Here is a 26,451-nt window from a genome sequence, read left to right as displayed (position 1 = left end):
GGCAGGGTACCTTACCTGGCTTGGCTGGGGATTAAGGCCACCAGGCTGCCCATTGAAGATATACACGGCCCCCTGCTCCTCCAGAGGGGCTCCTACGGCCACGTCTGTCAGCCCATCCCCATTGATGTCTGCCAGAGCAGTTATAGCAGTTCCAAACCGACCAAGTGGGTAGCCAGGGTTGCCCTGCAGCTCTGAAACCATGTTGAACACCTTCATGGGAAGGAGATGGATCACACCTTAACCTCTTTTTGTTGTTTTGTTTTTCGAGACAGGGTTTCTCTGTGTAGCTTTGGAGCCTGTCCTGGAACTCACTCTGTAGCCCAGGCTGGCCTCGAACTCACAGAGATCCGCCTGCCTCTGCCTCCCGAGTGCTGGGATTAAAGGCGTGCACCACTGCCCAGCGTACACCTTAACCTCAACCTCAGCAAACTTTTCCAGAACGTGGCATTGTGGTTGACACATTGAAGAGCACAAAAGGTATGACCCAGTCCTCAAAGCATCTCACTGCGGCCGTCAGGCTGACAGCCCAGTTCCCTTCTGTCCACATGAGCCTCCTAGCTTTGTGTCACATCTGGAACACACGGCTTGTAAGTCTTAGGAGACCATCAACAATGAAATGAGGCCATGTATACAAGACACTTGGCCCCAGGCTTTGCACAACATACCACAGAGACTATCAGTGCTGTTTGTTGTTTAAAGGGTTTCGTTGGCATAGCGGAGAAGCCCTTCAGAATGACCCAGAGCCGAGCAGAACTGAGCTTCCCGCCTCGCCCCCCTTCCCGCCCCGTTCCCTGCCTCACTGGGAGTCCTGGTTCTCACCTCTCTTCTCTGGTAAATAAACACCCGACCTCCTCTCTGCTCCTCATAGAACAGGGGCACTCCAATCAGCAACAGCTCTGCCTCACCATCATGGTCCAAGTCAACGCTACAGAGCTCCCCACCAAAATAAGATCCAATCTGTGGGGACAGGAAGGCATCCCTGGAAGAGTCAGCAGGGCCAGCAGGAAGTGCAGGCCCCTCCCACCCCTCAGCTGCACCACATCCACCTTCCCCCACCTCAACTGCAGGCCGAGGTCTAGGTTCCGCCCTTGAACTTATGTGAATTAAGATGAGTTGGGCCCCTGGGAGTCAGTGTCTTAAGGTGGAGATCGGAGAAAAGATGATTTACCTCAGAGTCTGTTTCTAAGCAGCAAACATGGTTCATCCCACACAGTACAGTGTTTGCAGGGCATAGGAACCATCACTTGTGCTGCCCTGGCAGATGCCCTTCTCACCTGAGTCCCTTCTATTTTCTGGATCTGACTCCAGGGTCCTCCAGCTTTGGGTGCTTGGAAGAGCAGTACTTGTCCAACATGGTGGTACCGTGGGGCTCCCACTGCCAGTAGTGACGTGGAGCTATGGGAAGGCAGCCAGGCCACAGTGTAACCTAAACCGAGGTGAGAGACTTGGAGTTAGAAGTACAAAGGCTGCTGGCCCACAACATCGTGCTCATAACAGATACATGGAAATAGCCAGAAGACCTTTTGCCTGAGAGCGGCGGTTGTATGCACAGCCTCACCACCCCATTGTCTCAATTGTGGACAACCTGCTAACCCAGGGGACAGCCATCCATGTGCCGGTGGACAAAGAGTGTCTCCTGAGGCACAATTTAATTTCACGTATATGAGTGTTTTACCTATACATAGGTATGTGTCCCATGTGTATACTTAGCAACGATGAAGACCAGAAGAGGGTGTCAGACTCCTTGAAATTGGCATTACAGGTGGTTGTGGGCACTGAGAGAGCAGTAAGTGCTTGTGGGAGCCCACAATTGACTCAGTTTCTCAGTTTGAATCTGAAGTCTATTCTGAGTCAATAGAGGTCAAGCTTGTTTGCTCTAAGGCTGTGAGAAGTTCTGATTAGCCCACAGAGTCTCTTTGAAGGGCTGTGAGAAAGTTCTGATTAGCCCACAAGAAGGAACACACTATCTAGCTGGACGCAGGCTGCTGATGCCAGCCGGAGGTACATTGAGATAGAAAATGGAACTGCCTGCTCCTTGACACAAGGCAGGATAGACAGTGGTTGAGTGTCTGTGCTGTGCATTGTTCTACCTCTGTCCTTCAAGACTGTATACAAGCTGGCTGTGAAATAAACTCGGGGCTGTCCGGCATTGCCCGGCAGACCTCTCGACTCTTCTCTGTCTTCTTCACTGTCTCTTCAATGCACACGCCTCCACCCGGCTACCCAGCTGAGTGTCGGCAGGCCCGACAAGTGCTCTAAATAAATGAGCCATTTCTTCCACCCTTCCCACAAGGTTTAACCAAGGAGGGAAAACCCACCCTGATGTGGGCCGCACCATCTCATGCTGAGTTCCAGGACTGAAGGAAAAATAGTAATCTATGGTTCACAGATGAATTGTGACCAGCCACCTCAAACTCCTGCCACTGTGCCCTCCCTGCCGGTGTACTGTGTCCCTTCCTAAACTGTGAGCCAGAAATAACCCTTCCTTCCCTATGTTCCTTGTCAGGGATGTTGTCAGAGCCACAAGGTAAATAACTCACACAATATCCTCAGAAGGTAAAGAGCCGGGCGTGGTGGCACACACCTGTAGCCCCAGCACTTGGGAGCTAGAGGCAATTGGATCTCTGAGTTCGAGGCCCACCTGGTCTACAAAGCAAGTTCTAGACAGCCGAGGCTACCCAGAGAACTCCTGGCAAAGTTGATGTGCGTGTTAAAAACAAGAGCTGATGTGCTGCTGATGCACGCTTGTACTCAACAGTACAGGGAATCTGCAAGTTCCACATCAGCCCAGCTACTCACATCAAAAGACAGGGGTGGTAAGGACACTTGAGAAACGTCCATGCTTAAACATGTTACTTCCAAGCCCTCTTTGAGGAGGGATAGCTGGTTCGGCAGTTAAGAACACTGGCTGCTTTTTTTCAGAGGACCCAGAGTCCCAGTACCTATGGTGGCTCACAGTTCCAGGGTATGTGACTCCCTCTTCTGGCCCTCAAGGGCACTGCATGCACATGATACACAGACATACATGCAGACAAAATAAAATAAAAATATGTATGTCTCAAAAACAAAAATCTTTTCACCAAGAAAGCAGCAGAAGTGAAAAGGAACCCCATTCCCTCCCAAGCTGAAGCCACAGCAATGCTGAATGGCGTCCACAGCCACCCAAAGATGACCACATGTCACCCACTTCCTGGTGGCCAAAGTGCTGTGGCTCTGGAGGTAGAAGGGGACGCCAGGAGAAACACTGTCACCCAGCAACCCTGGTCACTGTGGACGACAAGACCAGATCAAACAGGCTGTGAAGACCTTGAAGCCACTGCCAGGTCAAGATAAATCTTGATAAGGCTTGGCAGGAAGAAGGCACGTGACCCCAGCTACTGCTCTGGGGGTTGCCACAATAAATAAGTAAAGGTAAGTATGGAGCCAGGCACTTTAACCCCAGCACTTGGGAGGCAGAGGCAGGTGTATCTTTGAGTTTGAGGCCAGCCTGAGCTACATAGTGAGTTCCAGGTGGGAAACACTGTCATCCCCCAAAACCAGAAGTAAACAGCTCAAGAGTCTACCCTGTTCTTTCTGCAGAAGAATTGAAAACAAAAACAAACAAACAAAAAAAAAGCACAGGAAACGGGGGCAGAGAGGCTAACTCTCATCCTGTTCAGTGTGTGAAGCCTGAAGAACGCCCTGGGCATCAGAGATGTGGCTTAAATCCCAGGGCCATGACTTCCTAGCTGTGTGATCTGGGGAAAACCACTCCCGCTTCTCAGTCTGTTTATAATCTTAAAAAAAAAAAAAAAGGAACACCACCAGCTGCAGGGAGGTGGTTCTGAGAATCAGATAAGATCTCAGATAAGACAGGAGACATAAGTGCGTAGCATTCCGCTAAGGAGAGCTAACGTTGTCGGAAGGACAGCAAGAGAGAGGAGAGGCCTACTGTATGGAGTCAACTGAAGAGCATCAGGGTGAGGCCCCGGGGCAGCCTGGGAAGAGCTCCTCCCGTGGCCCAGCAGCCTGGAGCTGTGCAGAGGGAGAGCTGAGCAGGGCATGAACAGAAAGCACCCTGGCAACTGTGACCAGACAGATAGACTTCTTTTTCTCTGTGCTTAGCATGATTTCTTTTTTGAGGCGTGGGGGGGGGGGGGGGTTCGAGACAGGGTTTCTCTGTGTAGTCCTGGCTGTCCTGGCACTCATTCTGTAGACCAGGCTGGCCTTGAACTCAGAGTTCTGCCTGCCTCTGCCTCCTGAGTGCTGAGATTAAAGATGTGCTCCACCACTGCCCAGTAGCTTAGCATAGTTTTTTTGTTTATTTTTTTTTTTTTTATGTATTTGAGAGAGAGAATGAGAGAGTGTGCCCTGGGAGGCCAGAAGAGGGTATCAGAGTCCCTGGAGCTGGAGTTACGGGTAGTGTGAGCTGCCCAACGTAGATGCTAGGAACTGAACTCTGGTCCTCAGCATGAGCAGCAAGCACTGCTCATCCCCCACACCCCCACCCCGACCCCCACCTTCTTCCTGAGACAGAATCTCTCTGTTTGGGCCATGATGACCTCTGAACTCCCAGTCTTCTTGCCCTGGCCTCTCAAAGTGCTGAGATTACAGGCCTGCGCCATCACCATGCCCAGCTGAAAAGAACTCTTGGAACTGAATAAAACTGGGCTGGTGAGATGACTCAGCAGGTAACGCCTGTTGCCACCAAAGCTGATGATCTCTCTGAGCTTGATCACTGGCACACTCGTGGCAGAAAGAAGAACTAACTCTTGCAAGTTGTCCTCTGACCTCTACACATGCCCTGTGGCATTCACATACAATCTATCCTAGAATACAGAACAGCTTGTCTCAAAAATAGAAATGTTCACACCTGTCTCCTAGCATTTGGGAAGCTAACATAACAGGCTTTGTGGTGAGTTCCAGGCCATCTTGGACCAGGTCAGACTCTGCCTCAAATCTTCCTCTCCCTCGAAAAGGAAAGAAAGAAATCAAGAGGTAAGTCAGTTTCCACTGTTATTTTGAAAGCTAGTCTGAGCTACTCTCCAAACTCTCCAATCAGAACAACACAGCAAGCTCACCCAGATAGCCCGCTCTCATATCCGAGGTTAGTGGTTCATTCCCAACAAATGTGGCATCCTGCAAGTCTTCCTTCAGGTCCAGAAAGCCCCCAGCCCAGTCCTTGGCTCCAACTGCTCCCACAGCTGCACGGCCCTGCTCAGAAGAGAGAGGAACAGGGTGAGTGTCATCCTGTGCCGGCTGAGCTGATGGCATCCCCACATACCCCTTATCTCATTGTCCGGCACCTCGCTGAGGTCTGCGCTGATTCCACTGGAGGAGAGCTCCATGTCAAAAGACGTCATGTCTTGTTTGCTTGTGCCTGTGGGACAAAGTAGACCCAAGGAACAATGAGAAGGGAGACGTCTGTGGGAACAGTAAGCAAGAGGCACAACATTGACCTTGGGACAAGTCAGGAAGCATCAACTTGAGTGTTAGCGGATCATGGCTTTTCAAGGGGTGACCACACAGTGGCTGGCCCCATACCTATGTGCACAGAGGCAGCATTATTTGGACTCAGGGTATTAGTTTTGGGGGGATTTTGTTTCTCTCTAGAAATTGAGAGAGGGCATGGCGAGGGTGGGTCTGGAAGGAGCTAGAGGATGAAAGTGGGGAGTGATTGAAATATACTACATATTTCAATCTGTGAGTTTGAAGCCAGCCTAATAATCTACACAGTGAGTTTCCAGACACCCAGGGCTAAAATAAAATTGTATGTATTTATATAAAATAAAATTTGTGTATGAAATTCTCAAAGATTAAATAAAATACTACATGTTTTTCAAAAGAGTTCAACAGTTGTGGGATACCTGACCATCATTGTATCATAGCAACAGAAAAATAACCAAGACAAAGTTGTTTAATGTAGTGGTATTTGCTCCACCCACGCATGACCTTGGGCTATGCGGCCCAGAGGAGGAGATGGAGCAATACCACAACAGTTTTAAGCCAACTAACTAGACTTTGGTACTTTGTCACAGAGGCCAAAGGAGCAAACACAGCAGCTGAGTTTTACATCCATACATAACTGGTATTGTCTTATTTATTTATTTATTTATTTACTTACTTACTTACTTACTTACTTACTTACTTACTTACTTACTTATTTGTGACAGGGCCTGTCTATGTAGTCCTGTCTGTCCTAGAACTCACTATATAGATCGAGCTGGTCTTGAACTCACAGAGATCCTCCTGCCTTTGCTTCCTGAGTGCTGAGACTAAAGACATGCACCACCCCGACCTTATTGTTCTCACGTAACAGAAATGAACAAAGTGAACAGAGAAGAAGAGATCTGTCTGAGGTCACACAGCAAGCAGGAGGCAGCAAGGATCCTTGACCAAGTCTACCTGGTCCCACCCTATGCACCACAGTGCGTCTTCCACTGAATTGGGCACTGAGGTGGCATCCCGGCACCGGGGACTGCCCTGTGGGTCCTGATTCCTACAAGCACACTTGGCTGCCTGGAGAAAAGTCTCTGTTTTCAGTCCTCCGTCTGAGGTCTTTATCCAAAAGCTCCTCTTATTCCAGGTCAGTAAAGAGTGCCTGTGGGCTCCTCTCCTGCCAGGTTGCCCATCTTATGTCATGTGGGGCCTACAATCAGTGACGAAGAGGTGAGCCATCTACCCAACCTCTCCTCTCCACCTGCTTCGGGGGCCTGGGACTCACCCTCAATTGTGTAAATCTTCCTCTGCAGATCATCAAATAGACCCTTGAGCTTCTCAAATTTATCCAAAATCTTGACAAATTCCTTTGTGGGTTTTGAGGCAAATATGTGAAGACTCTCCTGTCCTTTTGGAGTCTTAAAATTCTTTCCAACCTGTGAGAGAGGAGAGTGAGAACTGGAACACCCCCAAATCTCTGACCAGTTTTCCATCAATCAGAAGACCTTGGCACATTGAAGAAGAAGCCTGGAGCTCAGAGGAAGAGGGACCATACCCCGATGATGTAGCGGGTGATGTCTTGGGCTGCGTCGATGTTTCCACTGTCAGTAGCCTCTCCATCTGTGATGATGACAAGCACCTTGGTAGCATCTGGCCGGGCACCAGACTCTTCTTTGAATACGTTTGTCCTGTGTCCAAGGAAAGGGAATGTGAGATTCCTCTCAAAGCAGAGCCCAAGGCCTCCCTCCCCCACTGCTCACCGAATCATTGCCCAGCCAACCACGAGAGTCTTTCTCTAGTCTACCAAGCAGGTTTTCTAAGCCTTCAAGTGTTTTCCTAGCCTCCTGCCCGACCCTTTGGCCACTCTCTCCCTCTGGATTGGTGGGTTTCACCGTATTGTAGGTAGCCCAGCAGTATGTCCCAGAGTGCACATGTAGCAATGGGGACATTTGAGGAGGAGTGACTCTGGGTTTTGCCTATGCTCCATTCTTATCACATGTGACAATCACAATGTGGTCAGCTATAGGTGTTTGTCTATATGAAATTCCAGTGGGAAAAGGACTCCGTGGCCAGAGAGATGTGGAGTCACTTTTTCCAGGTAAGCAATCCATCAGTCACTTCTTCCTTCCCACCACACCCGGCTGCCTTCAGCTCTGCTACAGCCGAGAAATTATTTTCTTCCTTTTTTATTTATCTATATTTGAGACAGGGTCTCACTACTATGTAGCCCTGGCTGGTCTGGAATTCCATATGTAGACTAGACTGGCCTCGAACTCCCTGAAATCTATCTGCCTCCACCTCCAGGGTGTTGGCATGTGCCACAACATTCAACCCAAGAAGAATCTTTTTAAGAATATAAATAAGATTTGGGTGCCATGGTATATGCCTTTGATCCCAGGACTTGAAAGGATAAGGCGGGAGGGTTGTGAGCTAGGAGCCAGCCTGGGCTACACGAGTGAGACCATATCTCCCCAAACCAAGGAAAACACAAATGGAGATCAATCAGACTATTGTTTTTCTGCTCAAAACTTCTTATGACTTATTCTAGGGAAGCCAAGACCTCACTACAGATTCAGCCCTCACTCATGGGAACTCCTTCCACCATGACCCTGACCACATCTTCTGCCATGTCCCTCTTCTTTATTCTCTCCAGCCACAGAGATGGCCTGGTTCCCATTTCTTTCCTCAAGATTTTAGTTTAGTTATGTGCAGTCACATGTGTCTGGGGGGGGGGGGGGGGGGGGGGCATGTGCACATGAGTGCAGGTGCATGAAGAGGCCAGAAGGCATTAGATCTCCTGGAGCTGGAGTCACGAGGCGCCCATGCTGAGAAATAAATTTGGGTCCTCTTCAAAGCAATACATGTTCTGAACCACTGAGCTGTCTCTTTTAGACAGTTTTACTATGTAAGGTCTAGCTGACTAAACTCCCTAGTAGCCCAGGCTGACCTTGAACTCCCTAGTAACCCAGGCTGACCTGGCACTCCCTATGTAGCCCAGGCTGACCTTGAACTCCCTAGTAGCCCAGGCTGACCTGGCACTCCCTATGTAGCCCAGGCTGACCTTGAACTCCCTAGTAACCCAGGCTGACCTGGCACTCCCTATGTAGCCCAGGCTGACCTTGAACTCCCTAGTAGCCCAGGCTGACCTGGCACTCCCTATGTAGCCCAGGCTGACCTTGAACTCCCTAGTAGCCCAGGCTGACCTGGTACTCCCTATGTAGTTCAGACTTTCTTGGAACTTGCAGCCATCCTTCTGCCTCTGCCCCCGAGTGCTGACATTAGAGGCATGTGCCACCACATCTGGTTCTTCCTGAACATGCCAGATTTGCTGAAGTTGGCTCTAAAGTGTCCTCCCCAAGGCTTGGCCTCCTGAGTGGTAGGCACTCTTGGCAGCTGGAAGAACTTGTAGGAAGTGGAACTTAGTGAGAGGTCTCGAAGTCATTGAAGGGGATAGCAGGACCCTGACTCCTTCCTCTTTCTCTCCTTGACGTCTGAGTCATTAGGTGAGCAGTTTCTTTCTGCCATGCCCTCCTGTTAAGATGTGCTGCTCTGGCCTAAAGCAGTAGAGCCTAGTGGTCACGGACTGAAGCTTCCAAAACTGAGCAAGGGTAGTTAAATTAAATACTTAATGGTAGCATGCTCATCTACACTGAGGCTCTGGGTTCCAATCCTGTGGCACACACATAAGCTGCCAAAACTATGTACCCAAGCAACCTTTCCCCTTACAGGTTCATGGTCTCACATGTTTGTGAGAGTGAAGGAAAGCTTCCTCTGGGCCTGCATGGCTCAGGTCCTCACATCCAGGAAGTCTTATCAACAGGACCCCTCTCTAGCTGAGTGGAGTGGTACATGCCTGTAATCCCAGCACTTGAGAGATCAAGGCAGGAAGGTCAGGAGTTCAAAGCCAGCCTTGTCTGCACAGTGGGTGAGGCCAGCCTGGGGCTCTCTGAAGAAAGCCTGTCTCAAATCATGGTTCTCTGCCAAAGTTCCCTCCGACCTTCCTATGCAATTTCTTTACTTCTCTGTGCAGCGTGTACATCTGCTGCGCTATGTAACTCGCTTACTTGTCTCGTTTATCACGTTTCTCTCTCTTACTGAAATGTTAAGCTCCAAGAGGGCAGAAGTTTCAATCACTAGGAATATGGATGCCTAGTACCTAGAACTGGACAAACAGCCCTCCACTGGCAAAGTCCAGCTTGTCCTCAGTTTACTTGCTAAGAACAACTTTTTTTTTTTTAAATCTTGAAAGAGTATAAAGTCAAACAATGAAGAATATGCAACAGATACCACCTACAGACAGAACACTCTAAGATTTATTCTCTGGTCTGTGCAGAAAAAGTTGGAAAGTCCTGACTCAATCACAGGACTCTGCCCAGGACAGTCAGAGGTCAAAGTGTTTAGGACACACATTTCCATGACCACTTTTTTTTGTCCCCTCATAATAGACACCTTTTAGAGTGTCTTGTTACCATGTGGGGACCTCTTCCCCTAACAAAACCCTTTCCAAAGATGGACAAGGTGGGTATGCCTGTCATCCCAGCATGAGGCAGGCTGAGGCAGGCTGAGGCAGGAGGATTGCCATAAGTTTGAGGCAAGCCTGGGCTGCATAGTAAGTACCAAGCTAGTCAAGACTACATAGCAACACTCTGTCTCAAATAAAGACCCCTACCCATAGTGGGGAGGCCCCAGTCCACCTTCCCATAGTGGGGAGGTCCCAGCATCCATCTTCCCATAGTGGGGAGGCCCCAGTCCATCTTCCCATAGTGGGGAGGCCCCAGTCCATCTTCCCATAGTGGGGAGGCCCCAGCATCCATCTTCCCATAGTGGGGAGGCCCCAGCATCCACCTTCCCATAGTGGGGAGGCCCCAGCATCCACCTTCCCATAGTGGGGAGGCCCCAGCATCCACCTTCCCATAGTGGGGAGGGCCCCAGTTCACCTTCCCATAGTGGGGAGGCCCCAGTCCATCTTCCCATAGTGGGGAGGCCCCAGTCCATCTTCCCATAGTGGGGAGGCCCCAGCATCCACCTTCCCATAGTGGGGAGGGCCCCAGTTCACCTTCCCATAGTGGGGAGGCCCCAGTTCACCTTCCCATAGTGGGGAGGTCCCAGCATCCACCTTCCCATAGTGGGGAGGCCCCAGTTCACCTTCCCATAGTGGGGAGGCCCCAGCATCCATGTTTGTATCATTTGACCACGCTATCAAGTAGACCCAGGCCACAGCTGAGTGGACCTTGAACAGACAAATCAGGTCAACTAATTACGTTTCCTCCCCCGGAAACTGGAATTGAGGTTTGCACGTCTCAACTGAGGGACAGAGATTGCTGACTTGCAAGCCAGTGTGGCTCAACCTTGTCCCCACCACAGCCTCTACAGGAAAACGAAAGGTCACACAAATCAACTGAGCCCCAGAAGAAAGACGCAGAACAGCACCCAGAGCGTCTTCAAAGGCACAGCGTGTGCTGTTTACGTTCAGCTTACACATGTGTGGTAGAGAAGAGAAAATGGAAAAAAATTTTAAAAAGTGAGACGGTAGGACCTTTCCTTCTAGTCACACAGTCTGAGTGTGTGTCCTGGGGGGTCATGGAAGGAAATGGGGGTGTCAGTCCTCTGGTCCTCAGTCCAGTCTGAGCTCCCAGCCCTGCTGGCCACCCTAACGTTTCAAGGCAAGCTTTTGCTTTAGTTTTTAAAAACCTTTATGTGTGGACGAAGTGTGTATGTGTTCATGTGTGAGGATATGCACATGACATTGCACACGTGTGGTCAGATGACAGCCTTAGTGTGGGTCCTCAGCTCCCATCTTGTTTGAGGCAGGCCTTTCTCCTGTTTGCTGCTGCCCCATGTCATCAGGCTGGCGGGCCCAGCCACCTCTAGGAGGTTCCTCTGTCTCTTGCCATCTTGCCACTACCTCAGATCTTCACAGGGAGTCTAGGCATCTGAACTTATGTCACCAAATGCATATAGCTACCAATAAACGCATATTTAGCTGCTGAGCCATCTCCCCAGACCGTTTTACTTTTTGTTTGTTTGATTTTTTTTTTTTTTTTTTTTTTTAAGACAAGGACTCTCTACAGAACCCTGGTTGTACTGGAACTTTCTATGTAGACCAGGCTGATTTCAAATTCACAGAGATCCTCCTGCCTCTGCCTCTTGGGTGCTGGGTTTAAAGGTGTGCACCACCACACCTGGCTGCTGTTTTAGATTTTAGAGATGGGGGTCTCCCTATATTGTCCGAACTCATACTGAACTCCTGGGCCCAAGTGATGGTCCTGCTTAAGTCTCCTAAGCAGCTAGGGTCACAAGGAGGCTCCCTTATGCCCGGCTCAAGGTAGGCTTGGGTGGGGGGTTCTAAAGATGTGTGTGTGTGTGTGTGTGTGTGTGTGTGTGCGCGCGTGTGTGCATAAGAAGATCTAGTGGATCTTCCTCTATCATCCTCTGTATATTTTTGTAGCAAGATCTCTTCTTGGGCCAGGGCTCATGTGTTCTTAGCTAAGCTGGAAACCAGCTGTCTGTCTCCTTCTAAACCGGAGTTACAAGTACACACTGGATATTTGGCTTGTTACATGGGTGTTAGGATCCAAACTCTGGTCCTTATTATTGCAAGATAAATCTTTTAACTGCTGGGCCATCTTTCCAATTCCTCGATTTTTAAAATTTTTTAAATATTTATTTATTTGTTTATTTAGACAAGGTTTTACTATGTAACCAAGGCTGGCCTCAAACCTATAAAACCTGAAATCCTCCTGCAGAAGCCTCCCCAGGCTGCAATTAAGGTATGGGTTAACCACATGCTGCTCTCCACTTGAACTGATACAGTAAACTGCCACATCTGCACCTGCCCACTGACTTCCTGCATCACACTGCTAGAAGAGCTGGCTGTCACAGAACTGGCCACTAGACTGTCTTTCCTCCAAAGGGAACTTACACCACGTAGTTGATGGCACCAAAGGTATTGGTCAGAAAGCGCATGTGTCTGACACCGAGTAGAAGAACATCAGGGTCCTTCTGTTTAACATAATCCAAGAACGTAAATTCTGTTCGGTAGGACGTGGAAAACTGAACAGCAGCAAACTGGGGCAGAGAGGAAGGAATAGTATGGGGTTACTGGTCCTGCCTTGCTGTCCCGTTCCAGCCTGTTTTCCTCCCTGCTGGGAACCCAGGGCCTTGCAATTGCCACCCCACCCCAGTCTCTGCCTCTTACGCAGACCCTGAGGAACCCAACTCCACACCCCTGCCCCCAAATCATTCTGGAAAATGAACATAAATATAAACAGATGTAGAAACAACATTAAAGAAACCTCTGCTTTTTTTTTTTTTTTTTTGAGCTGAGGATAGAACCCAGGGCCTTGCACTTGCAAGGCAAGTGCTCTACCACTGAGCTAAATCCCCAACCCAAAGCTCCTAGTCTCTGGGCCCACCTAACTCACCCGTAGGGATGGCTCCCAGTAACCACGTCCGTGAAGCCACTTAACTAGACAGAGTTAACTCAGCCTGGGACGCTTTGTCAGTCAGAATCTCTTTAGAAGGGGACTTTGCAGGAGGAATCAGCTGAGAGGAAGCTGCTCTTTTGGAACTTTATCATGCAAATTTAGGAGTTTGGTACAGGCCAGGAAATCTAAAGAGAAGCCTGTCTACAGAGAAGGTGGAGAGGAAAGACAGAGACAAACACAAAAACGTGCCACAGAGAACCGGGCCGCTTTTGACTCACTTTTGACTTGGTGCTGCCAGTGGTCTCATGCTTTCTGGACACACACCTCACAATATGTTTTCGTCTGGTGGCGTCTTGGGTCTGCAACTAAGGATCCCAATGTGTGGATGTGCCTACCTGGTAGGAGGTGTTACTGAGTTTCCTCATCACATCCTTCATGAAGTCCAAGATATTTTCAAATTCATGTTTGTGCAAGCTCCCGGAGCCATCGAACAGAAACACCAGGTCCACCTTGCCCTTCATGCACTCTGCAGAGACCACATGCAAACAGGCCCGACGGACCACATTTGGCCTGCTGTGCTGGCTCCTGTGGAAGCCAGCGCCTCAGAGGTATTTTTACCCACAAGATCTCCAATTCCTTACCCTGATAAGCAGGATACCCTTGTAACATAGGTCCCCCCAGACTCTGGGGAAAGAGGAAACACTGGCCACTGAGGTAGGTGTTCTGATCACATGTTCGAGACAGTCCCGGATCACAGGCCTGAAGGCAGCAAAGGGGGAAAAGTTAAGGCTTCCTTGTGTTATGTGTCTTTCAAGCTCTGACACCAGAGAATAAGAGCCTTCGGAATCCTGTCCCCTCCCTCACTTCCAAGCGGCTTGCTTTCCTTTCTTCCTTCCTTCCTTCCTTCCTTCCTTCCTTCCTCCCTCCTTCTCTCTCTCTCTCTCTCTCTCTCTCTCTCTCTCTCTCTCTCTCTCTCTCTCTCTCTCTCGGATTAAAGGTATGCGCCACCATGCCCAGCCCAACCAAACGGCTTTCAAAGCAAAGCATCTCTGCCTCTAAGGGTCTCCACACCCCCAGTGCCAGCGTTCTGTAACAGTGGATGCTCACCACCTGTGGAGCGACAGCTAACCTCCTTAGTTCATCACAGTGCCCTACATTTCCAGGACTACCCCTCCCAACCACACAACTTTCATGCACCAAATCGACACCTCACCATTCCAGAATAGACAGTACTGCTCTTTGCATTTATAACTACAGACCAGAGTTTACAGACAAGGCTTTTGTCCTTTGTACATCTTTGTATCTTACAGCCTTACCCTATGGAATCTAACCCAGGGCCTGACCTGTAATAGTAGTTAAGTAAACAAGTTACAAGTAAACACACCATCATCACCTGGGGCGTGGAGGCACATGCCTTTAATCTCAGCACTGGGGAGGGTGAAGCAGGAGATGGTCAGCCTGGGCTACATATCAGGGCCCTATATCAATTAAAGCAACAATAACAACAACAACCCACTAACTGTACAAATTTGCAACTATTAGAACATTAAAAATAATTGTAAGTAGCCTGTATATAGATGTGCTGTGTAGCTCAGTTGGAGGCAGGAGGACTAAGTAGTTCAAGGTCAGCCTCAGCTATGTAGTGAGTGTGAGGCCAGCCCAGACTATGTGAGAAAGGCAGGAAGACACTGGCTCCTACTCAGTTCTCCGAAAGCATTAGTTGAACCCGAATCTCTGATGCTGCTAACATTTTATCAGGTCTTTCATTTATTTCTTTTTCCTTTCTGAGACAAGGTCTCATTATGTAGCGCAGGCTGGTTTGTAACTATGCAGCCCAGGCTGTCTCAGCTGTGCCTGTGCTGGAATTATAGGTCTGTACCCCCATATCTGGCTTCTCTTTCCCGGTGCTCAGCTCCCCAGACCCTAATAACATCACATAAAATTCTTACCAAAAGGCTTCCATCGGTGGCGTCTGTCACTACGGTCATTCCCAAGTATTTGGAGGTATAATTAGAACCTGTACACATCAGAAAGGTAATATGGAGGAACTCCGGCCATCAGGTGTGTTGGGGCCAGCCTCAGTTTCCCTGGGACCCCACTTCCCTCTCCTTCCTCCTTACTCACCATGCAGGCTGAGCTGCTGGCAGGAACCACTGCTTGGATGACACTGATAGAGACTTCCTGTGCTGTTCCCCTCACCTGGAGCTCCCACGACAACCCTGATGGAAAATCTCACTTGTGAGATGAAGTTGCCTAGGACTTTGCCTACCCATCCTTCTTTTCTTATTTCCTACCCATTTCTTCTTCCTTCCTTCCTTCCTTTTCTTTCTTTTTTTTTCTTCTCTTTGAGACAGGGTTTCACTATACAAGTATCCCTGATTAGCCTAGAACTTGCTATGAGACTAGGCTAGTCTTGAACTCACAGAGATCAACTTTCCCTCTCTCTCCCAGTGCTGAGAGTACAATTGTGCACCACCACACCAGGCTCTTTTGTTTTGTCTTTTTGTTTTTTTCAAGATGGTTTTTTTTTTTTTTTTTTAAGCCGTGGCTGTCCTAGAACTAGTTCTGTAGACCAAGTTGGCCTTGAACTCACAAAGATCTGCTTGCCTCTGCCTCCTGAGTATCAGAATTAAAGGTGTGTGCTACCACCGACCAGCTATGTATCTTAACAAGTTCTTCAAAGTGATGCAAGACTGGCTGTTGAGATAGTTCTGTGGGTAAAGGTGCTTAACCAGCCTGGCAACCTGAGCTTGCTTTGCTCTCCAGGACCCCAGTGGTAGAAGGAGAGAACTCCAGCAGGTGCCCTGACTTCCACAAGTGCACTATAGTATTCATAGACACACACACCACCAACGACAATAATCATATGCTAAAAAACTCGCTGTCAAAGCCATTCAGCTCTTACTCTTCAGGGGAGCTCCTCTGTGCTCCCTCTCTCCCAACAGCCAAACAGCATCATTCTAGAACATTACGACTTCTTTCCATTTGCAGTCTGGAAGAGCAGGCTGTCAGATGGACACCTTGGGACGTTATTCCCTTAGTTATCAACTCCAAAGTTATTTTGTGATGATGACACAGGCCTGGCATTTCTGCTACTCAGAGACAGAGGCAGAAGAATAGTAAGTCCCAAGCTAGCCATGGGATTTTAATAAGACCCTGTCTCAAAATAAAATAAAAAAGAAACCAGGTCCGGTGGCACCCCAGAGGTAGAGGCCAGGGCATCAGAAGTTCAAGACTATGCTCAGCTACACCAAGTGTGAAAGCCGACTGATCTACAGACCCTGTCTCCAACCACAGCAAACAATGAAGGCTGAGGATGCAGCTCAGTGGAGAGCTTGCCTAACACACAAATCTAGTGTTCAAACACCACCACCACCACCAAAGCCATCAATGACCAAGCCTGCCTATGATGTGCTCAACTAGGTTATAAATTAGGAAGGGTGGGGGAGGTTCCCTAGACACTCATGCAGCACATTACCCACCACCCTCATTGTGTGGTACTGGAGAGCCTTCCCCTGTCTCAAAGAGTCCATCCAGGAGATACTTGCAGAAGTGAGGCCAGTTCCTGAAAGGTGACATCCCACCTCACCCCCGGCTTTCTGACCCTGGGCAGATGTGGGGCCCTGCACACTCTGCTGGTGGTGGAGGGGAGTTGAAAGGGTAACAACTCACCCATCTCCAACCTCCAAGACCCGGTACCCAAAGTGTCTTCCAGCATGTGCCAAGAAGCTCTGCGCATGCCGCGTGTCCAGGTTGTAGCTCCAGGCCTTGACTGGGGAAAGCAAACCCAATCAGCTGCTTCCTGTCTGGACCCCACATCCCACGTGCTGCCCCAGGGCCTCTTCCTCTGAACCCAGAGGCTGCCAACACCCAAGCAGAGATGGGCTGGTGCCAGGACTTTCCCTCCAAGAGCCTGGACTGGAGAACAGGAGATGATCTAGTCTGTCTCCCACAGCACAGGCAACTCCTCCCAGGCCCTGAGAACTCTACTTCCCCTTGGACCTACTGGCAAAGAAGGAAGGGTAAGAAGGCGGAGGCCCATGAGAAAGCCAGGCAAAGAGGCCCCCAAACAGAGAATGAACAAGTTCCCAGGCAGGGACCAAAAGAGGGTGCCCTGAGGCCCCATGGCTGCCCTACACACTGCTCTTTTCTGGGGGTCTTGCAGCCCAGCACTGAGAACCCCAAGGACCAGCCTCATTGAATCTCCATATCTTATGCCCAACAGGGGGCTGAACTCAAGCTCCCAACTCTACCCACCAGGCACAGGTATCTCCTGAACCTTTAGAATTCAACACCCTCCCCTCCAGCAAGCGTGTCATCCACAGACAGCTAGAGTATCAGCCACAGACTCTAAACTGTCCTTTTCTGGCCCAGCCTTCCTTACAGTCAGACTTAGAACCCTGTGTCCTGGGATGTCAGGTGTGAGGTTACCCTTATTTATTCAAGTGAAGGAGGGGGGTGATGCTTCTGAAAGGGAAAGACTTGCTGGAAATTCCAAGGAGAGCTAATACAGTGGAGGTGGAGCAGGTAACCCAACCCCAAATTCTCCTCCCAACCCTGGGTCCCACCAACCGCCTCCCCCCCACAGCTTCCTCCCCAGGCTTTTCTCTCCTCGCCCTGACTTCATGTGGTCCCACTATCTCTCTGAGGTTCCTGGGGCCCACATCGCTTGCGCCACCCGACCCTTAGCAGTGGCTCCTCATTTTCTTCAGCTCTACAAAGCCTTCTCGTCTCCCCTGTCACAGATGACGTCCCTTTCCCCATCCCTCCTGGATTTCCTACCAAACAGCTGGAGGCCCCATAGCAACAGTCTGGGGTCGGTGATGCGGAAACTCATCGGCGCCAAGGAGGGACCTGTGGGTCCAGCCTCAGTTTCTGAGAGCTCTTGAGAGTTCCTGGCCACCTAGACAGGGTAGAAGAGGGAAATGGCGATGCCTCTTGCATGGGGCCCCTGGCAGTGTGACTTTCTCAGGGCCGCCAGGCTGGTGACACTGAGTGGGGGTGGAGGGAGGGGTATGCTCCTGCTGGGGTTGTGAAACCTCTGCGTTCAGAGAGGAAGTATAAGCAGGTTAGATAGGCTTCCTGTGCCTGCTTGCATTTTCACATCATCCAAGAGCAGACAGCAAGGCGGTTAAAGGATGGCCACTCCAGCTGCGCAGCCCCAGTCCCGGAAGACCTTCAAAGCGCGAGAGGGGGGGAGGGCATGTGAGAGAGAGGGTTTGCCAGGGGCTCAGAGAGGGGAGAAGTGCTGAAATTATATTATCATCTAAAACAAAACTAAACAAAAATAGGAGGTCTGCTCAGGAAACAACCCTCAAGCGATGCTGCTGAACCACAGAGGAAGAATGTGGGTGATAAGATGGGGAGATAGAGCCTGGAGCAAGCTACAGAATGGAATCTTCCAGAGCTAATTTTGTTTCTTAAAAAAAAAAAAAAAAAATGAAATAAGCCGGGTGGTGGTGGTGGCGCACGCCTGTAATCCCAGCACTCGGGAGGCAGAGGCAGGCGGATCTCTGTGAGTTCGAGGCCAGCCTGGTCTACAGAGCGAGATCCAGGACAGGCTCCAAAGCTACACAGAGAAACCCTATCCCGAAAAAATAAAAAAATAAAAAAAAAAAATCAATTACTATTTATTAGCCGGATGGTGTGGGGCATGTCTTCAGTCCCAGCTAGTTCTGGGCTAGCCTGGTCTAGAGAGCAAGTTCCACAACAGGCAGGGCTACAGAGAGAAACCCTGTCTCAAAACAAAACAAAACAACAACAACAAATTCAATTACAGAGCCGGGAGATGGCTCGGTGGATAAAGAGACTTGTGGTGCTAGCCTGACCACCGAGTTCCACCCCAGAGCCCACACAAGGTCAAAGTTGTCCTCTGACCTCCATGTGGACTCCCCTCCTCACACACGTGATAATTTAGAAAACCAAGACTTTATAAATGAATATACTTTTGGGTTGGGGGTTTAGCTCAGTGGTAGAGCACTTGCCTAGCAAGCACAAGGCCCTGGGTTCGATCCTCAGCTAAAATAAATAAATAAATAAACTTTTAAAATTTAAAAATAAGTCATTCTGTTTGTTTTTTTTTGTGCTCCCCCTCCCCCGCAGTGCAGGGATCAGACTGATGGCACATACCTGATGCGCTGTTTGCTGTTGCTGACCTACACCCCTCAGTTCATATTATTTATGTTTCAAATGAGCAAAAGGTTTAGGAAGACATTTCTTTCTGTGGTGTGGGCATCGATTCCAGGCCCTGTGTGCTAAACAAGCTATATCCCCAAACCGGGCAGACATATCTTTTTTTTTTTTTTTTTCTGGAGCTGAGGACTGAACCCAGGGCCTTGTGTTTGCTAGGCAAGCACTCTACCACTGAGCTAAATCCCCAACCCCGGCATTTCTTTTAAAATGATATATAAATGGCCAACAAAGAGTTGAGGGGATTTTGAGGGGATGCTCAACAATATTAGTCCTTAAAGAAAGGGCAGAGCCGGGCATGGCAGCCTGCAATCCCCACACTTGGGTACGGAGGCGGGAGAGCAAGCTAATATATGCCACGATGCAGACCCTGAAGACAGACTCCGTGAGAGCAGCCAGGCACAAAGGCTCATAAGTGGAATTTCCTGAGTCCTGGGCACAGAACAAGTATACACTTTTGTGTGTGTGATGTTGGTACTCAAATGTAGCACCTCAGGCCTCTGGTTAAGTTATCTACCATTGAACTTCAGTCCCAGCCTAGACAGAGAACAGAAGAGGAGCTGTGAAGGAGCCAGAGAGAGTGGCTGCTAGTGGGTTTAACCTCTGTAATTAATATTTAATGTTCTGGGCTTGATAGTAGAGATAATCATACAACTTTATGTTTATGAACATATATATATATATATATATATATATATATGTTGTTGTTGTTGTTTTGTTTTGTTTTGTTTTGTTTTGTTTTTCTCAAGACAGGGTTTCTCTGTGAATCCCTGGCTGTCCTGGAACTCACTCTGTAGACCAGGCTGGCCTCAAACTCACAGAGATCTGCCTGTTTCTGCCTTCCAAGTGCTGGGATTAAAGGCAGACATGTGTGTGTGTGTGTGTGTGTGTGTGTGTGTGTGTGTGTGTGTGTGTGGTTTTGGTTTAAGATAAGGTCTCTATTGGCCCAGGCTGGCCTCATACAGCAATCTTCCTGCCTTGGCCTTACAGGAGCAACACACCTGGTCTGAATATATCAACAGGGACTGAATTGGCCACTTACTTTTTGACATGTGTCAAAAATGTGCAGTGGAAAGAACACAGCTTAGTCAACAAACTGCTTGCAAAGCTGGATGTTTCCTGCAGAAGGGTGAAATGAAAGCACTCTTCTACCTTGAAGAAAAATCAACCCAAAGTGGATCAAAGTCACTTCAAGATATGGGTGGAGGCCAGTAGTGGTGGTGCTCACCTTTAAGCCCAGCACTTGGAGGCAGAAGCAGGGGGATCTCTGAGTTTGAGGCCAGCTTGGTCTACAGAGTGAATCTCAGGCAAGACAAGACTACACTTGAAGAGAGAGAGAGAGAGAGAGAGAGGGGGAATAGACTTTTATCAAAAGAAGATATATAGAAAATGGTCAATAAGTATTTTTAAAAGTGTTCCAACATCCCCAAGTACTCAGAAAGATCTACATTAAAACTACTTTGAGATCCTACCCTGCCATAGTGAAAAATGGCTGTCATAAAGAAGTCTGACAACAAACACTGATGAAGATGTGGGAAGAGAAGCTCTTACTTCCCTGGTGGAAGTACAAACAAATACAGCCATTGTGGAAATCAATATGGAGGCTTCTCAAAAATTAAAACTATAACTACCGTATGACCCCCAGCTCTACTACTCCTGGGCATGTGCTCTAGGGTCTCCATACCCTACCACAGAGACATTTACTCACCATGCTTAGTATTTTTGTACTTAACAGTGACAGGGAAACTGAACGGGCTTAGATGCCCATCAACTGATCGTGGATGATAAATATGTAATGTATATACATACTGGAATTTTACTCAGATGTAAAGAAAAATAAAGCCATGGAATTTGTGGAAAGATGAATGGACCTGGAAAATATAACATTAAGTGAAGGATCTAAACTCATAAAGACAAACATAATATTTCCGCCCACCCCAGGATCCTAGCCTGTAAAGTACACCTGTATTTGTATAAACAGGTGTAAGTATGGGTAAAGTCTAAAGACCCTAGAAGGGAGCCTGGTGGTGGTGGCACATGACTTTAATTCCAGCACTCAGGAGGCAGAAGCAGGCAGAACTTTGTGAGTTTGAGGCAAGCCTGGTCTACAAAACAATTTCCAGGACAAATAGGGCTATTTATTACACCAAGAAACCCTGTCTTAAAAAACCCACAAAAAAGGGAAAAAAAGATTTACCTTTCTTTGGGAGTGGATGAGGGATGTGGTGGGGGAGGGGGAGGCAGGGGGGGGGGGAAGGTGGGAGAGGGAACAGGAGCAGAGGAGAGAGGGGAAATTGTGGTTGATATGTAAAATAAATTTTAAAAATTTAATTAGGCCAGGCGGTGGTGGCGGACGCCTTTAATCTCAGCACTCGGGAGGCAGAGCCAGGTGGATCTCTGTGAGTTCAAGGCCAGCCTGGTCTACCAAGTGAGTTCCAGGAAAGGCGCAAAGCTACACAGAGAGACTCTGTCTCAAAAAAACAAAAACAAAAATTTAATTAAAAAAAAAAAAGAGTTCAAGATCACCCTCAACTACTTTGTGAATTCAAGGCCAACCAGGAGTACACAAGACCCTGTCTCAAAGGCAAAACAAAATAATATTTGTATGTGTGTATTTCGAAAATCTAAAGGATGAGATCGGTGCAGTGGTTCAATGTGTTAAGGGGCTTTTTGCCCAGGCTGATGACTTGAGTTCAGTCCCTGGGATCCATCCACACAGTAAAAATTGAGAACCAACTCCTCCAAAAGTGGACTTCTGACCCACACATGTGACACATGTCTTTTGTCCCAGCACTTGAGAAGCGGAGGCAAACAGATCTCCGGGTTCAAGGCCAGCCAATTCTACAGAGTGAATTCCAGGATAGCCAAAGCTACACAGAGAAACCCAGTCTTGAAAAAACAAAATAAATTAATAAACGAAAATCTAACAGATATACAAAAATATTTTCCCTTTGAGACAGACTGGTGTTGAACTCCTAAACAACGGAGGGTGACCCTGGACTCTCCTGCTTCCAGCACTGTTGTGCTGGGGTCACCGCCGAGTGCCACCACCTGCTTTACAGACTCAGGGCTTCTCGCCTCCAGGGAAGCGATAGCACTACATCCCCAGCATCTCTGCAACCCAATTCTAAATAGTAGCTACTTCTGTAGAAGCTTTGTATGTTTGTTTGTTATCTGATTTTTTACAATAAGAATGCATAATTTTACTATTTATTTTTTAAATCATAAAAACAGGGCATCGTGTCACAGAAACCCATAATCCCAGCTACTTGAGAGGCTGAAGCAGGAGGCTGGCAAGTTTGAACCTCGGTAACTTAGGAAGAGTCTATCTCAAAAGAAAAAGAATAAAGAGGTTACTGGGAGCAGGAAGGTCAGTGGAAGAAGTACTTGAAAGTGGATCCTGAGGAGGGAAGGAAAGGGAGAACAGGAGGAGAGGTGAGGAGAGAAAGGGAGGGAGAGAGAATAGTGGTAGGGTCCTGGAGAAGTCTCACAAAAGACCACCCTCCATGTGCGCAATCAGAAATTATCTCAAGAGTAAAAGTGCCAGCATGCTGGGGCCGCACATTGGAGACAAAGGCCACAAACTGACCTGAGAGAAGCCTGCAGGCTCTTTTATGTACAGGTAAAGGAATTCTAAAGGCAGTGAGGTCATTCTCTCTAGGATTGGCTCACATGAGAGGCAATCATATTTGTACATTCCTGATTGGTTAGGGCTGGCAGGAGTTGGCTAGGGCTACCGTTTTCCCATTTTGGGACAAGTCCTAGGCTCTGTCTTTATTTGGTTATTGCCTTGAGATACTGTGGGGGCTGGTTCAGGCCTGGTGAGTGCAGTTCCCTTTGTCCTTTGCAGTCGGGGGCATTGGTGATTAATTGCCTTTGTTTGTGTCTTCCTCAAAAACTGTCTGTCCAGTTTCAAGAGGCAGGAACTGAGGCTTAGTTCTTAACTGTGTTATTAAGAGCCTGTCCTGGTATTTGCTTAGCTTTCTCAAAAAGGAAGGGAGAGAGGTGGGGGATAGAGATGGGGGAGGGAGGAAGTGGGGAGAGAGAATGATAGGAGGGAGGGAAAGAGGAGAAAAGGAGGAGAGAGACAGAGAGGAAAGAGATGGAGGGAGAGAGGGGGGGTGCGGGGAGACAGAGAAACACAAACAAGCAAAAGAGTAAGTAACCATTCTTTTGTTTTTATTTTAACTTTTTGTCTTTGAGACAACCTCACTGTGTAGCCCTGGCTGACCTGGAACTCTCAGGGATCTGCCTGCTTCTTCCACTCAGAGTGCTGGGACTAAAGGTGCCACCGAGTCTGGCCTTGCTTTTTTCTTTCTTTTCTTTTTGTTGTTGTTGTTTTTCAAGACACGGTTTCTCTGTGTAGCTTTGTAGACCAGGCTGGCCTCGAACTCACAGAGATCCGCCTGTCTCTGCCTTAGAGTGCTGGGATTAAAGGCGTGCGCCACCACCGCCCAACTGGCCTAGTTTTCATTTTGGTGTGTGTGTGTGTGTGTGTGTGTGTGTGTGTGTGTGTGTGTGTGTGTACACCATAGTAGGTATGTGAAGGTCAGAAGACAACTTTGGGGAGTCTGTCCTTCATTCCACCTCACTGAGGCAGGGATCTCTCTGTTCCACATGCTGCTTGCCAGCTTCTGGCATATTCTCTCCAGATGCTGGCCACTGTGTCAGATGTTTTAGAGGGCTCTGGAGTCCGGGCTCAGGTCATCAGGCTTGGGCAGGCTTTTATGTATCTCTATTTTTGTTTTGAAACAGGGTCTAGCTCTATAGCCCGGGCTAGCTTCAAACTCAAAGTAATCTTCCTCCCACAGAGCACCACATGATGGGATTACAGGTGTGAGCCATCACATCTGGTGAGCATATTCATTTATTAATTTATCAGTCTAGTTTCTGCAGTCTGCTTAGACTGTAGAACAAAATACTTTGTGTCTTGGGGAGTTTTCATTTTCCTCAAAAATGGCACTGTCTTCCTTCTGTTTCTTGAAGACCATACCTCTAGATATCTGTGCATTGGGGCTAAATTTCAGCATAAATTCTGGGGGAAACACAATATTCAAACCCCATGGCTCCCAATATGCATGCTATTGTGGGTTGTCACCAGAGAAGACTTCTCAGATGTGGGTTTCAGCCGATAGAACGTCTTTATTAGTCTACCAGCAACTGCACGGGTCTTCAGGATCCCAGAGAAGCCCCGAGCCTTTCTCGGGGTGAACTTTTAAGCACAAAAACCATGTCCTGGATTGACATACTTCAGTCAACAAGAACAGTTAGCCAGAAGAAGAACTATAGACGCCAAAAAGCAAGCTTAGCACATTTAGAGACTTTCCCAGACCTGTGGACTTGGATGGATTAGGCCTTTGTTTTAGTTTTGACAGGCTGTATTGTCTGTGTGCTTCTGTGTATTCATAGAAGTCAGTTGTGCTAAGGTCTGGGGCTGTTACACATGCCTTTTTCATTTGCAAAATATGTTTGTTCTATCCCAAGATGGCCTCAAAAATAACTCAACATCAACTTTACAGCCTGAACCCTAAATCTCTCTCTCTCTCTCTCTCTCTCTCTCTCTCTCTCTCTCTCTCTCTCTCTCTTTTGAGCTGAGGACCGAACCCAGAGCCTTGTACTTGCTAGGCAAGCGCTCTACCACTGAGCTAAATCCCCAACCCCATCTCCCTCTTTCTTTAGACATGGTAGGGTTTCTTGTATAGCTCTGGCTGACCTGGAACTTTTTCTGCAGACCAGCCTGGCTTAAAACTCAGAGATCTGTTTGTCTCTGCCTCCTGAGTGCTGGGACTAAAGATGTGTGCCATTACACCCAGCTCCTAAATTGTCATCTCAATTGGATTCAGGTGGAACTTAATGTATGGTTCACCCTGAGGCTGAAGAGAATCGGTTTTTCTTCCAGTATGGAACCCGTCACATAGAGCAAGTCAACGGAGAACATGAGTAGAATGAGTGTTCTCATTACAAAAGGGAGAAACAGACAGCAGTGGTGGTGCACACCTTTAGTCCCAGCACTCAGGAGGCAGAGGCAGGCAGATCTCTGTGAGTTCAAGGCTAGTCTGGTTTATAGAGCGAGTTCCAGGACAGCCACAGCTACACAGAGAAACCCTGTCTCAAAAAAAACAAAAATGAAAAATAGGAGAAATTGGAAGTTAGAAGTCCAGCAGGAGTGTAGGGCAGGAATACGGAAGGAAACCTTCACAGCTGAGTGAGATAGAGAAATCCAACAGTCAGAACTGAAGCAGGGGATTTTGTTGCCTGAGCTACCCAAGCTGGGGCTCTCAGCCCCAAGGGATCTGATGCCTCCACCTGGCCGTCCTAGAAACTCTACACACATAAATTAAATAAAGACTTAAAAGGAGAAAGGGACAGGCCATCCCTTAAGAGTCTATAGAGCACGACACTAACACCATGGTAAGGGCAGAACTTCTAGTGTGTCCTCAGAGCCTAGAGGAAGGGGGGGGGGGGCAAACAGGACAGCTGGGCACCGTAACACACACCTTTCATTCTGGGAATTGGACCCAGGGCCTCACGTCAAGTTCTGCTGAGCTATACCCAGTCCAGTTCTCAGTTATTAGTAACACCTTGGGGTCTGAGTTCCAATATGGGTGTGGAGACATGTATTTGAACCATAGCAAATACCCAGTTTTTCCCCCTTCTGTTTAAGAACTATGAGACTTAGGAAGCCGCGAGGCTCAAGAGTTACGGGAAGTCAGGGGGCCAAACCAAGAAAGTGATTCCCCTGAGGAAGTTGGCCACAAAGATCTCGGGCTGGGACCACATCGGGGAAGTCCTGAGGCAGCAAGTCTATATATATATATATGTCTCTCTGTCTCATGTCTCTCTCTCAAACACACACACACACACACACACACACACACACACACACACACACACACCTTCCTAGTCAGTTATCAGGTCCTGTCCTTTGAACTATTTCTCATCCCCATCCCTTCAGTTCAGACTTTTCTTTGACCCTCCCTGGCACCGATGGTCATAAGCACAGCTCTTCTCCCTCAAAGGGACTGCCATCTTAACCTCAGAAATGACTCTCTTCTGCTTTGCAAACTTCTGACAGCTGGCCATGGTGGCACATGTCTGAAATCTCAACATTTGGGGGCTGAGTCAGGAAGATCAGAAGTGCCAGGCTAGCTTGGAATCCATGAGACTCTGTCAAGGAAACAGAACGAGAAAGCTGGCTTCATGCATTTGTTTTATGGTACCAGAGTTCGAGCCCAGGATCTTGTTCTTGCTGATCTAACTCATAAGCCCTTGCTAGTCAGACCCTTAGCCCTGGCTTTGTGTTTGTTTGGTGGGGTTTTGTTGTTGTGTTGTTATTGTTTTTATACAGTTTTATTGTGGTGAAGTTATAGAAGTAGATTCAAAATACTTTTCTTCTAAAGGTACAGTTAATTGACTT

General features: G+C 48.3%; 1 protein-coding gene across 1 annotated transcript in view; it reads right to left on the bottom strand.

Moving 5' to 3' along the window:
* The window catches only part of Itgal (integrin subunit alpha L), a 62,012-nt gene that overhangs the window by 15,901 nt on the left and 19,660 nt on the right, over positions 1-26,451 (bottom strand). The window contains exons 2-15 of the mRNA XM_036177494.1: positions 17,628-17,748; positions 16,518-16,617; positions 14,970-15,064; positions 14,795-14,862; positions 13,487-13,604; positions 13,241-13,371; positions 12,341-12,486; positions 6,974-7,106; positions 6,704-6,854; positions 5,286-5,359; positions 5,061-5,193; positions 1,275-1,426; positions 820-957; positions 16-210 (exon numbers count right to left, since the gene is read on the bottom strand). Coding sequence (XP_036033387.1) covers positions 16-210; positions 820-957; positions 1,275-1,426; positions 5,061-5,193; positions 5,286-5,359; positions 6,704-6,854; positions 6,974-7,106; positions 12,341-12,486; positions 13,241-13,371; positions 13,487-13,604; positions 14,795-14,862; positions 14,970-15,064; positions 16,518-16,617; positions 17,628-17,748 — 1,755 coding nt within the window. The remainder of the gene's footprint in view (positions 1-15; positions 211-819; positions 958-1,274; positions 1,427-5,060; positions 5,194-5,285; positions 5,360-6,703; positions 6,855-6,973; positions 7,107-12,340; positions 12,487-13,240; positions 13,372-13,486; positions 13,605-14,794; positions 14,863-14,969; positions 15,065-16,517; positions 16,618-17,627; positions 17,749-26,451) is intronic.

Source organism: Onychomys torridus, chromosome 1 (assembly GCF_903995425.1).
Source record: "Onychomys torridus chromosome 1, mOncTor1.1, whole genome shotgun sequence".
Lineage (NCBI taxonomy): Eukaryota > Metazoa > Chordata > Mammalia > Rodentia > Cricetidae > Onychomys > Onychomys torridus.
The sequence above is the reverse complement of the archived record's forward strand: the minus strand, read 5'-3'. Positions and strand labels throughout refer to the sequence as shown.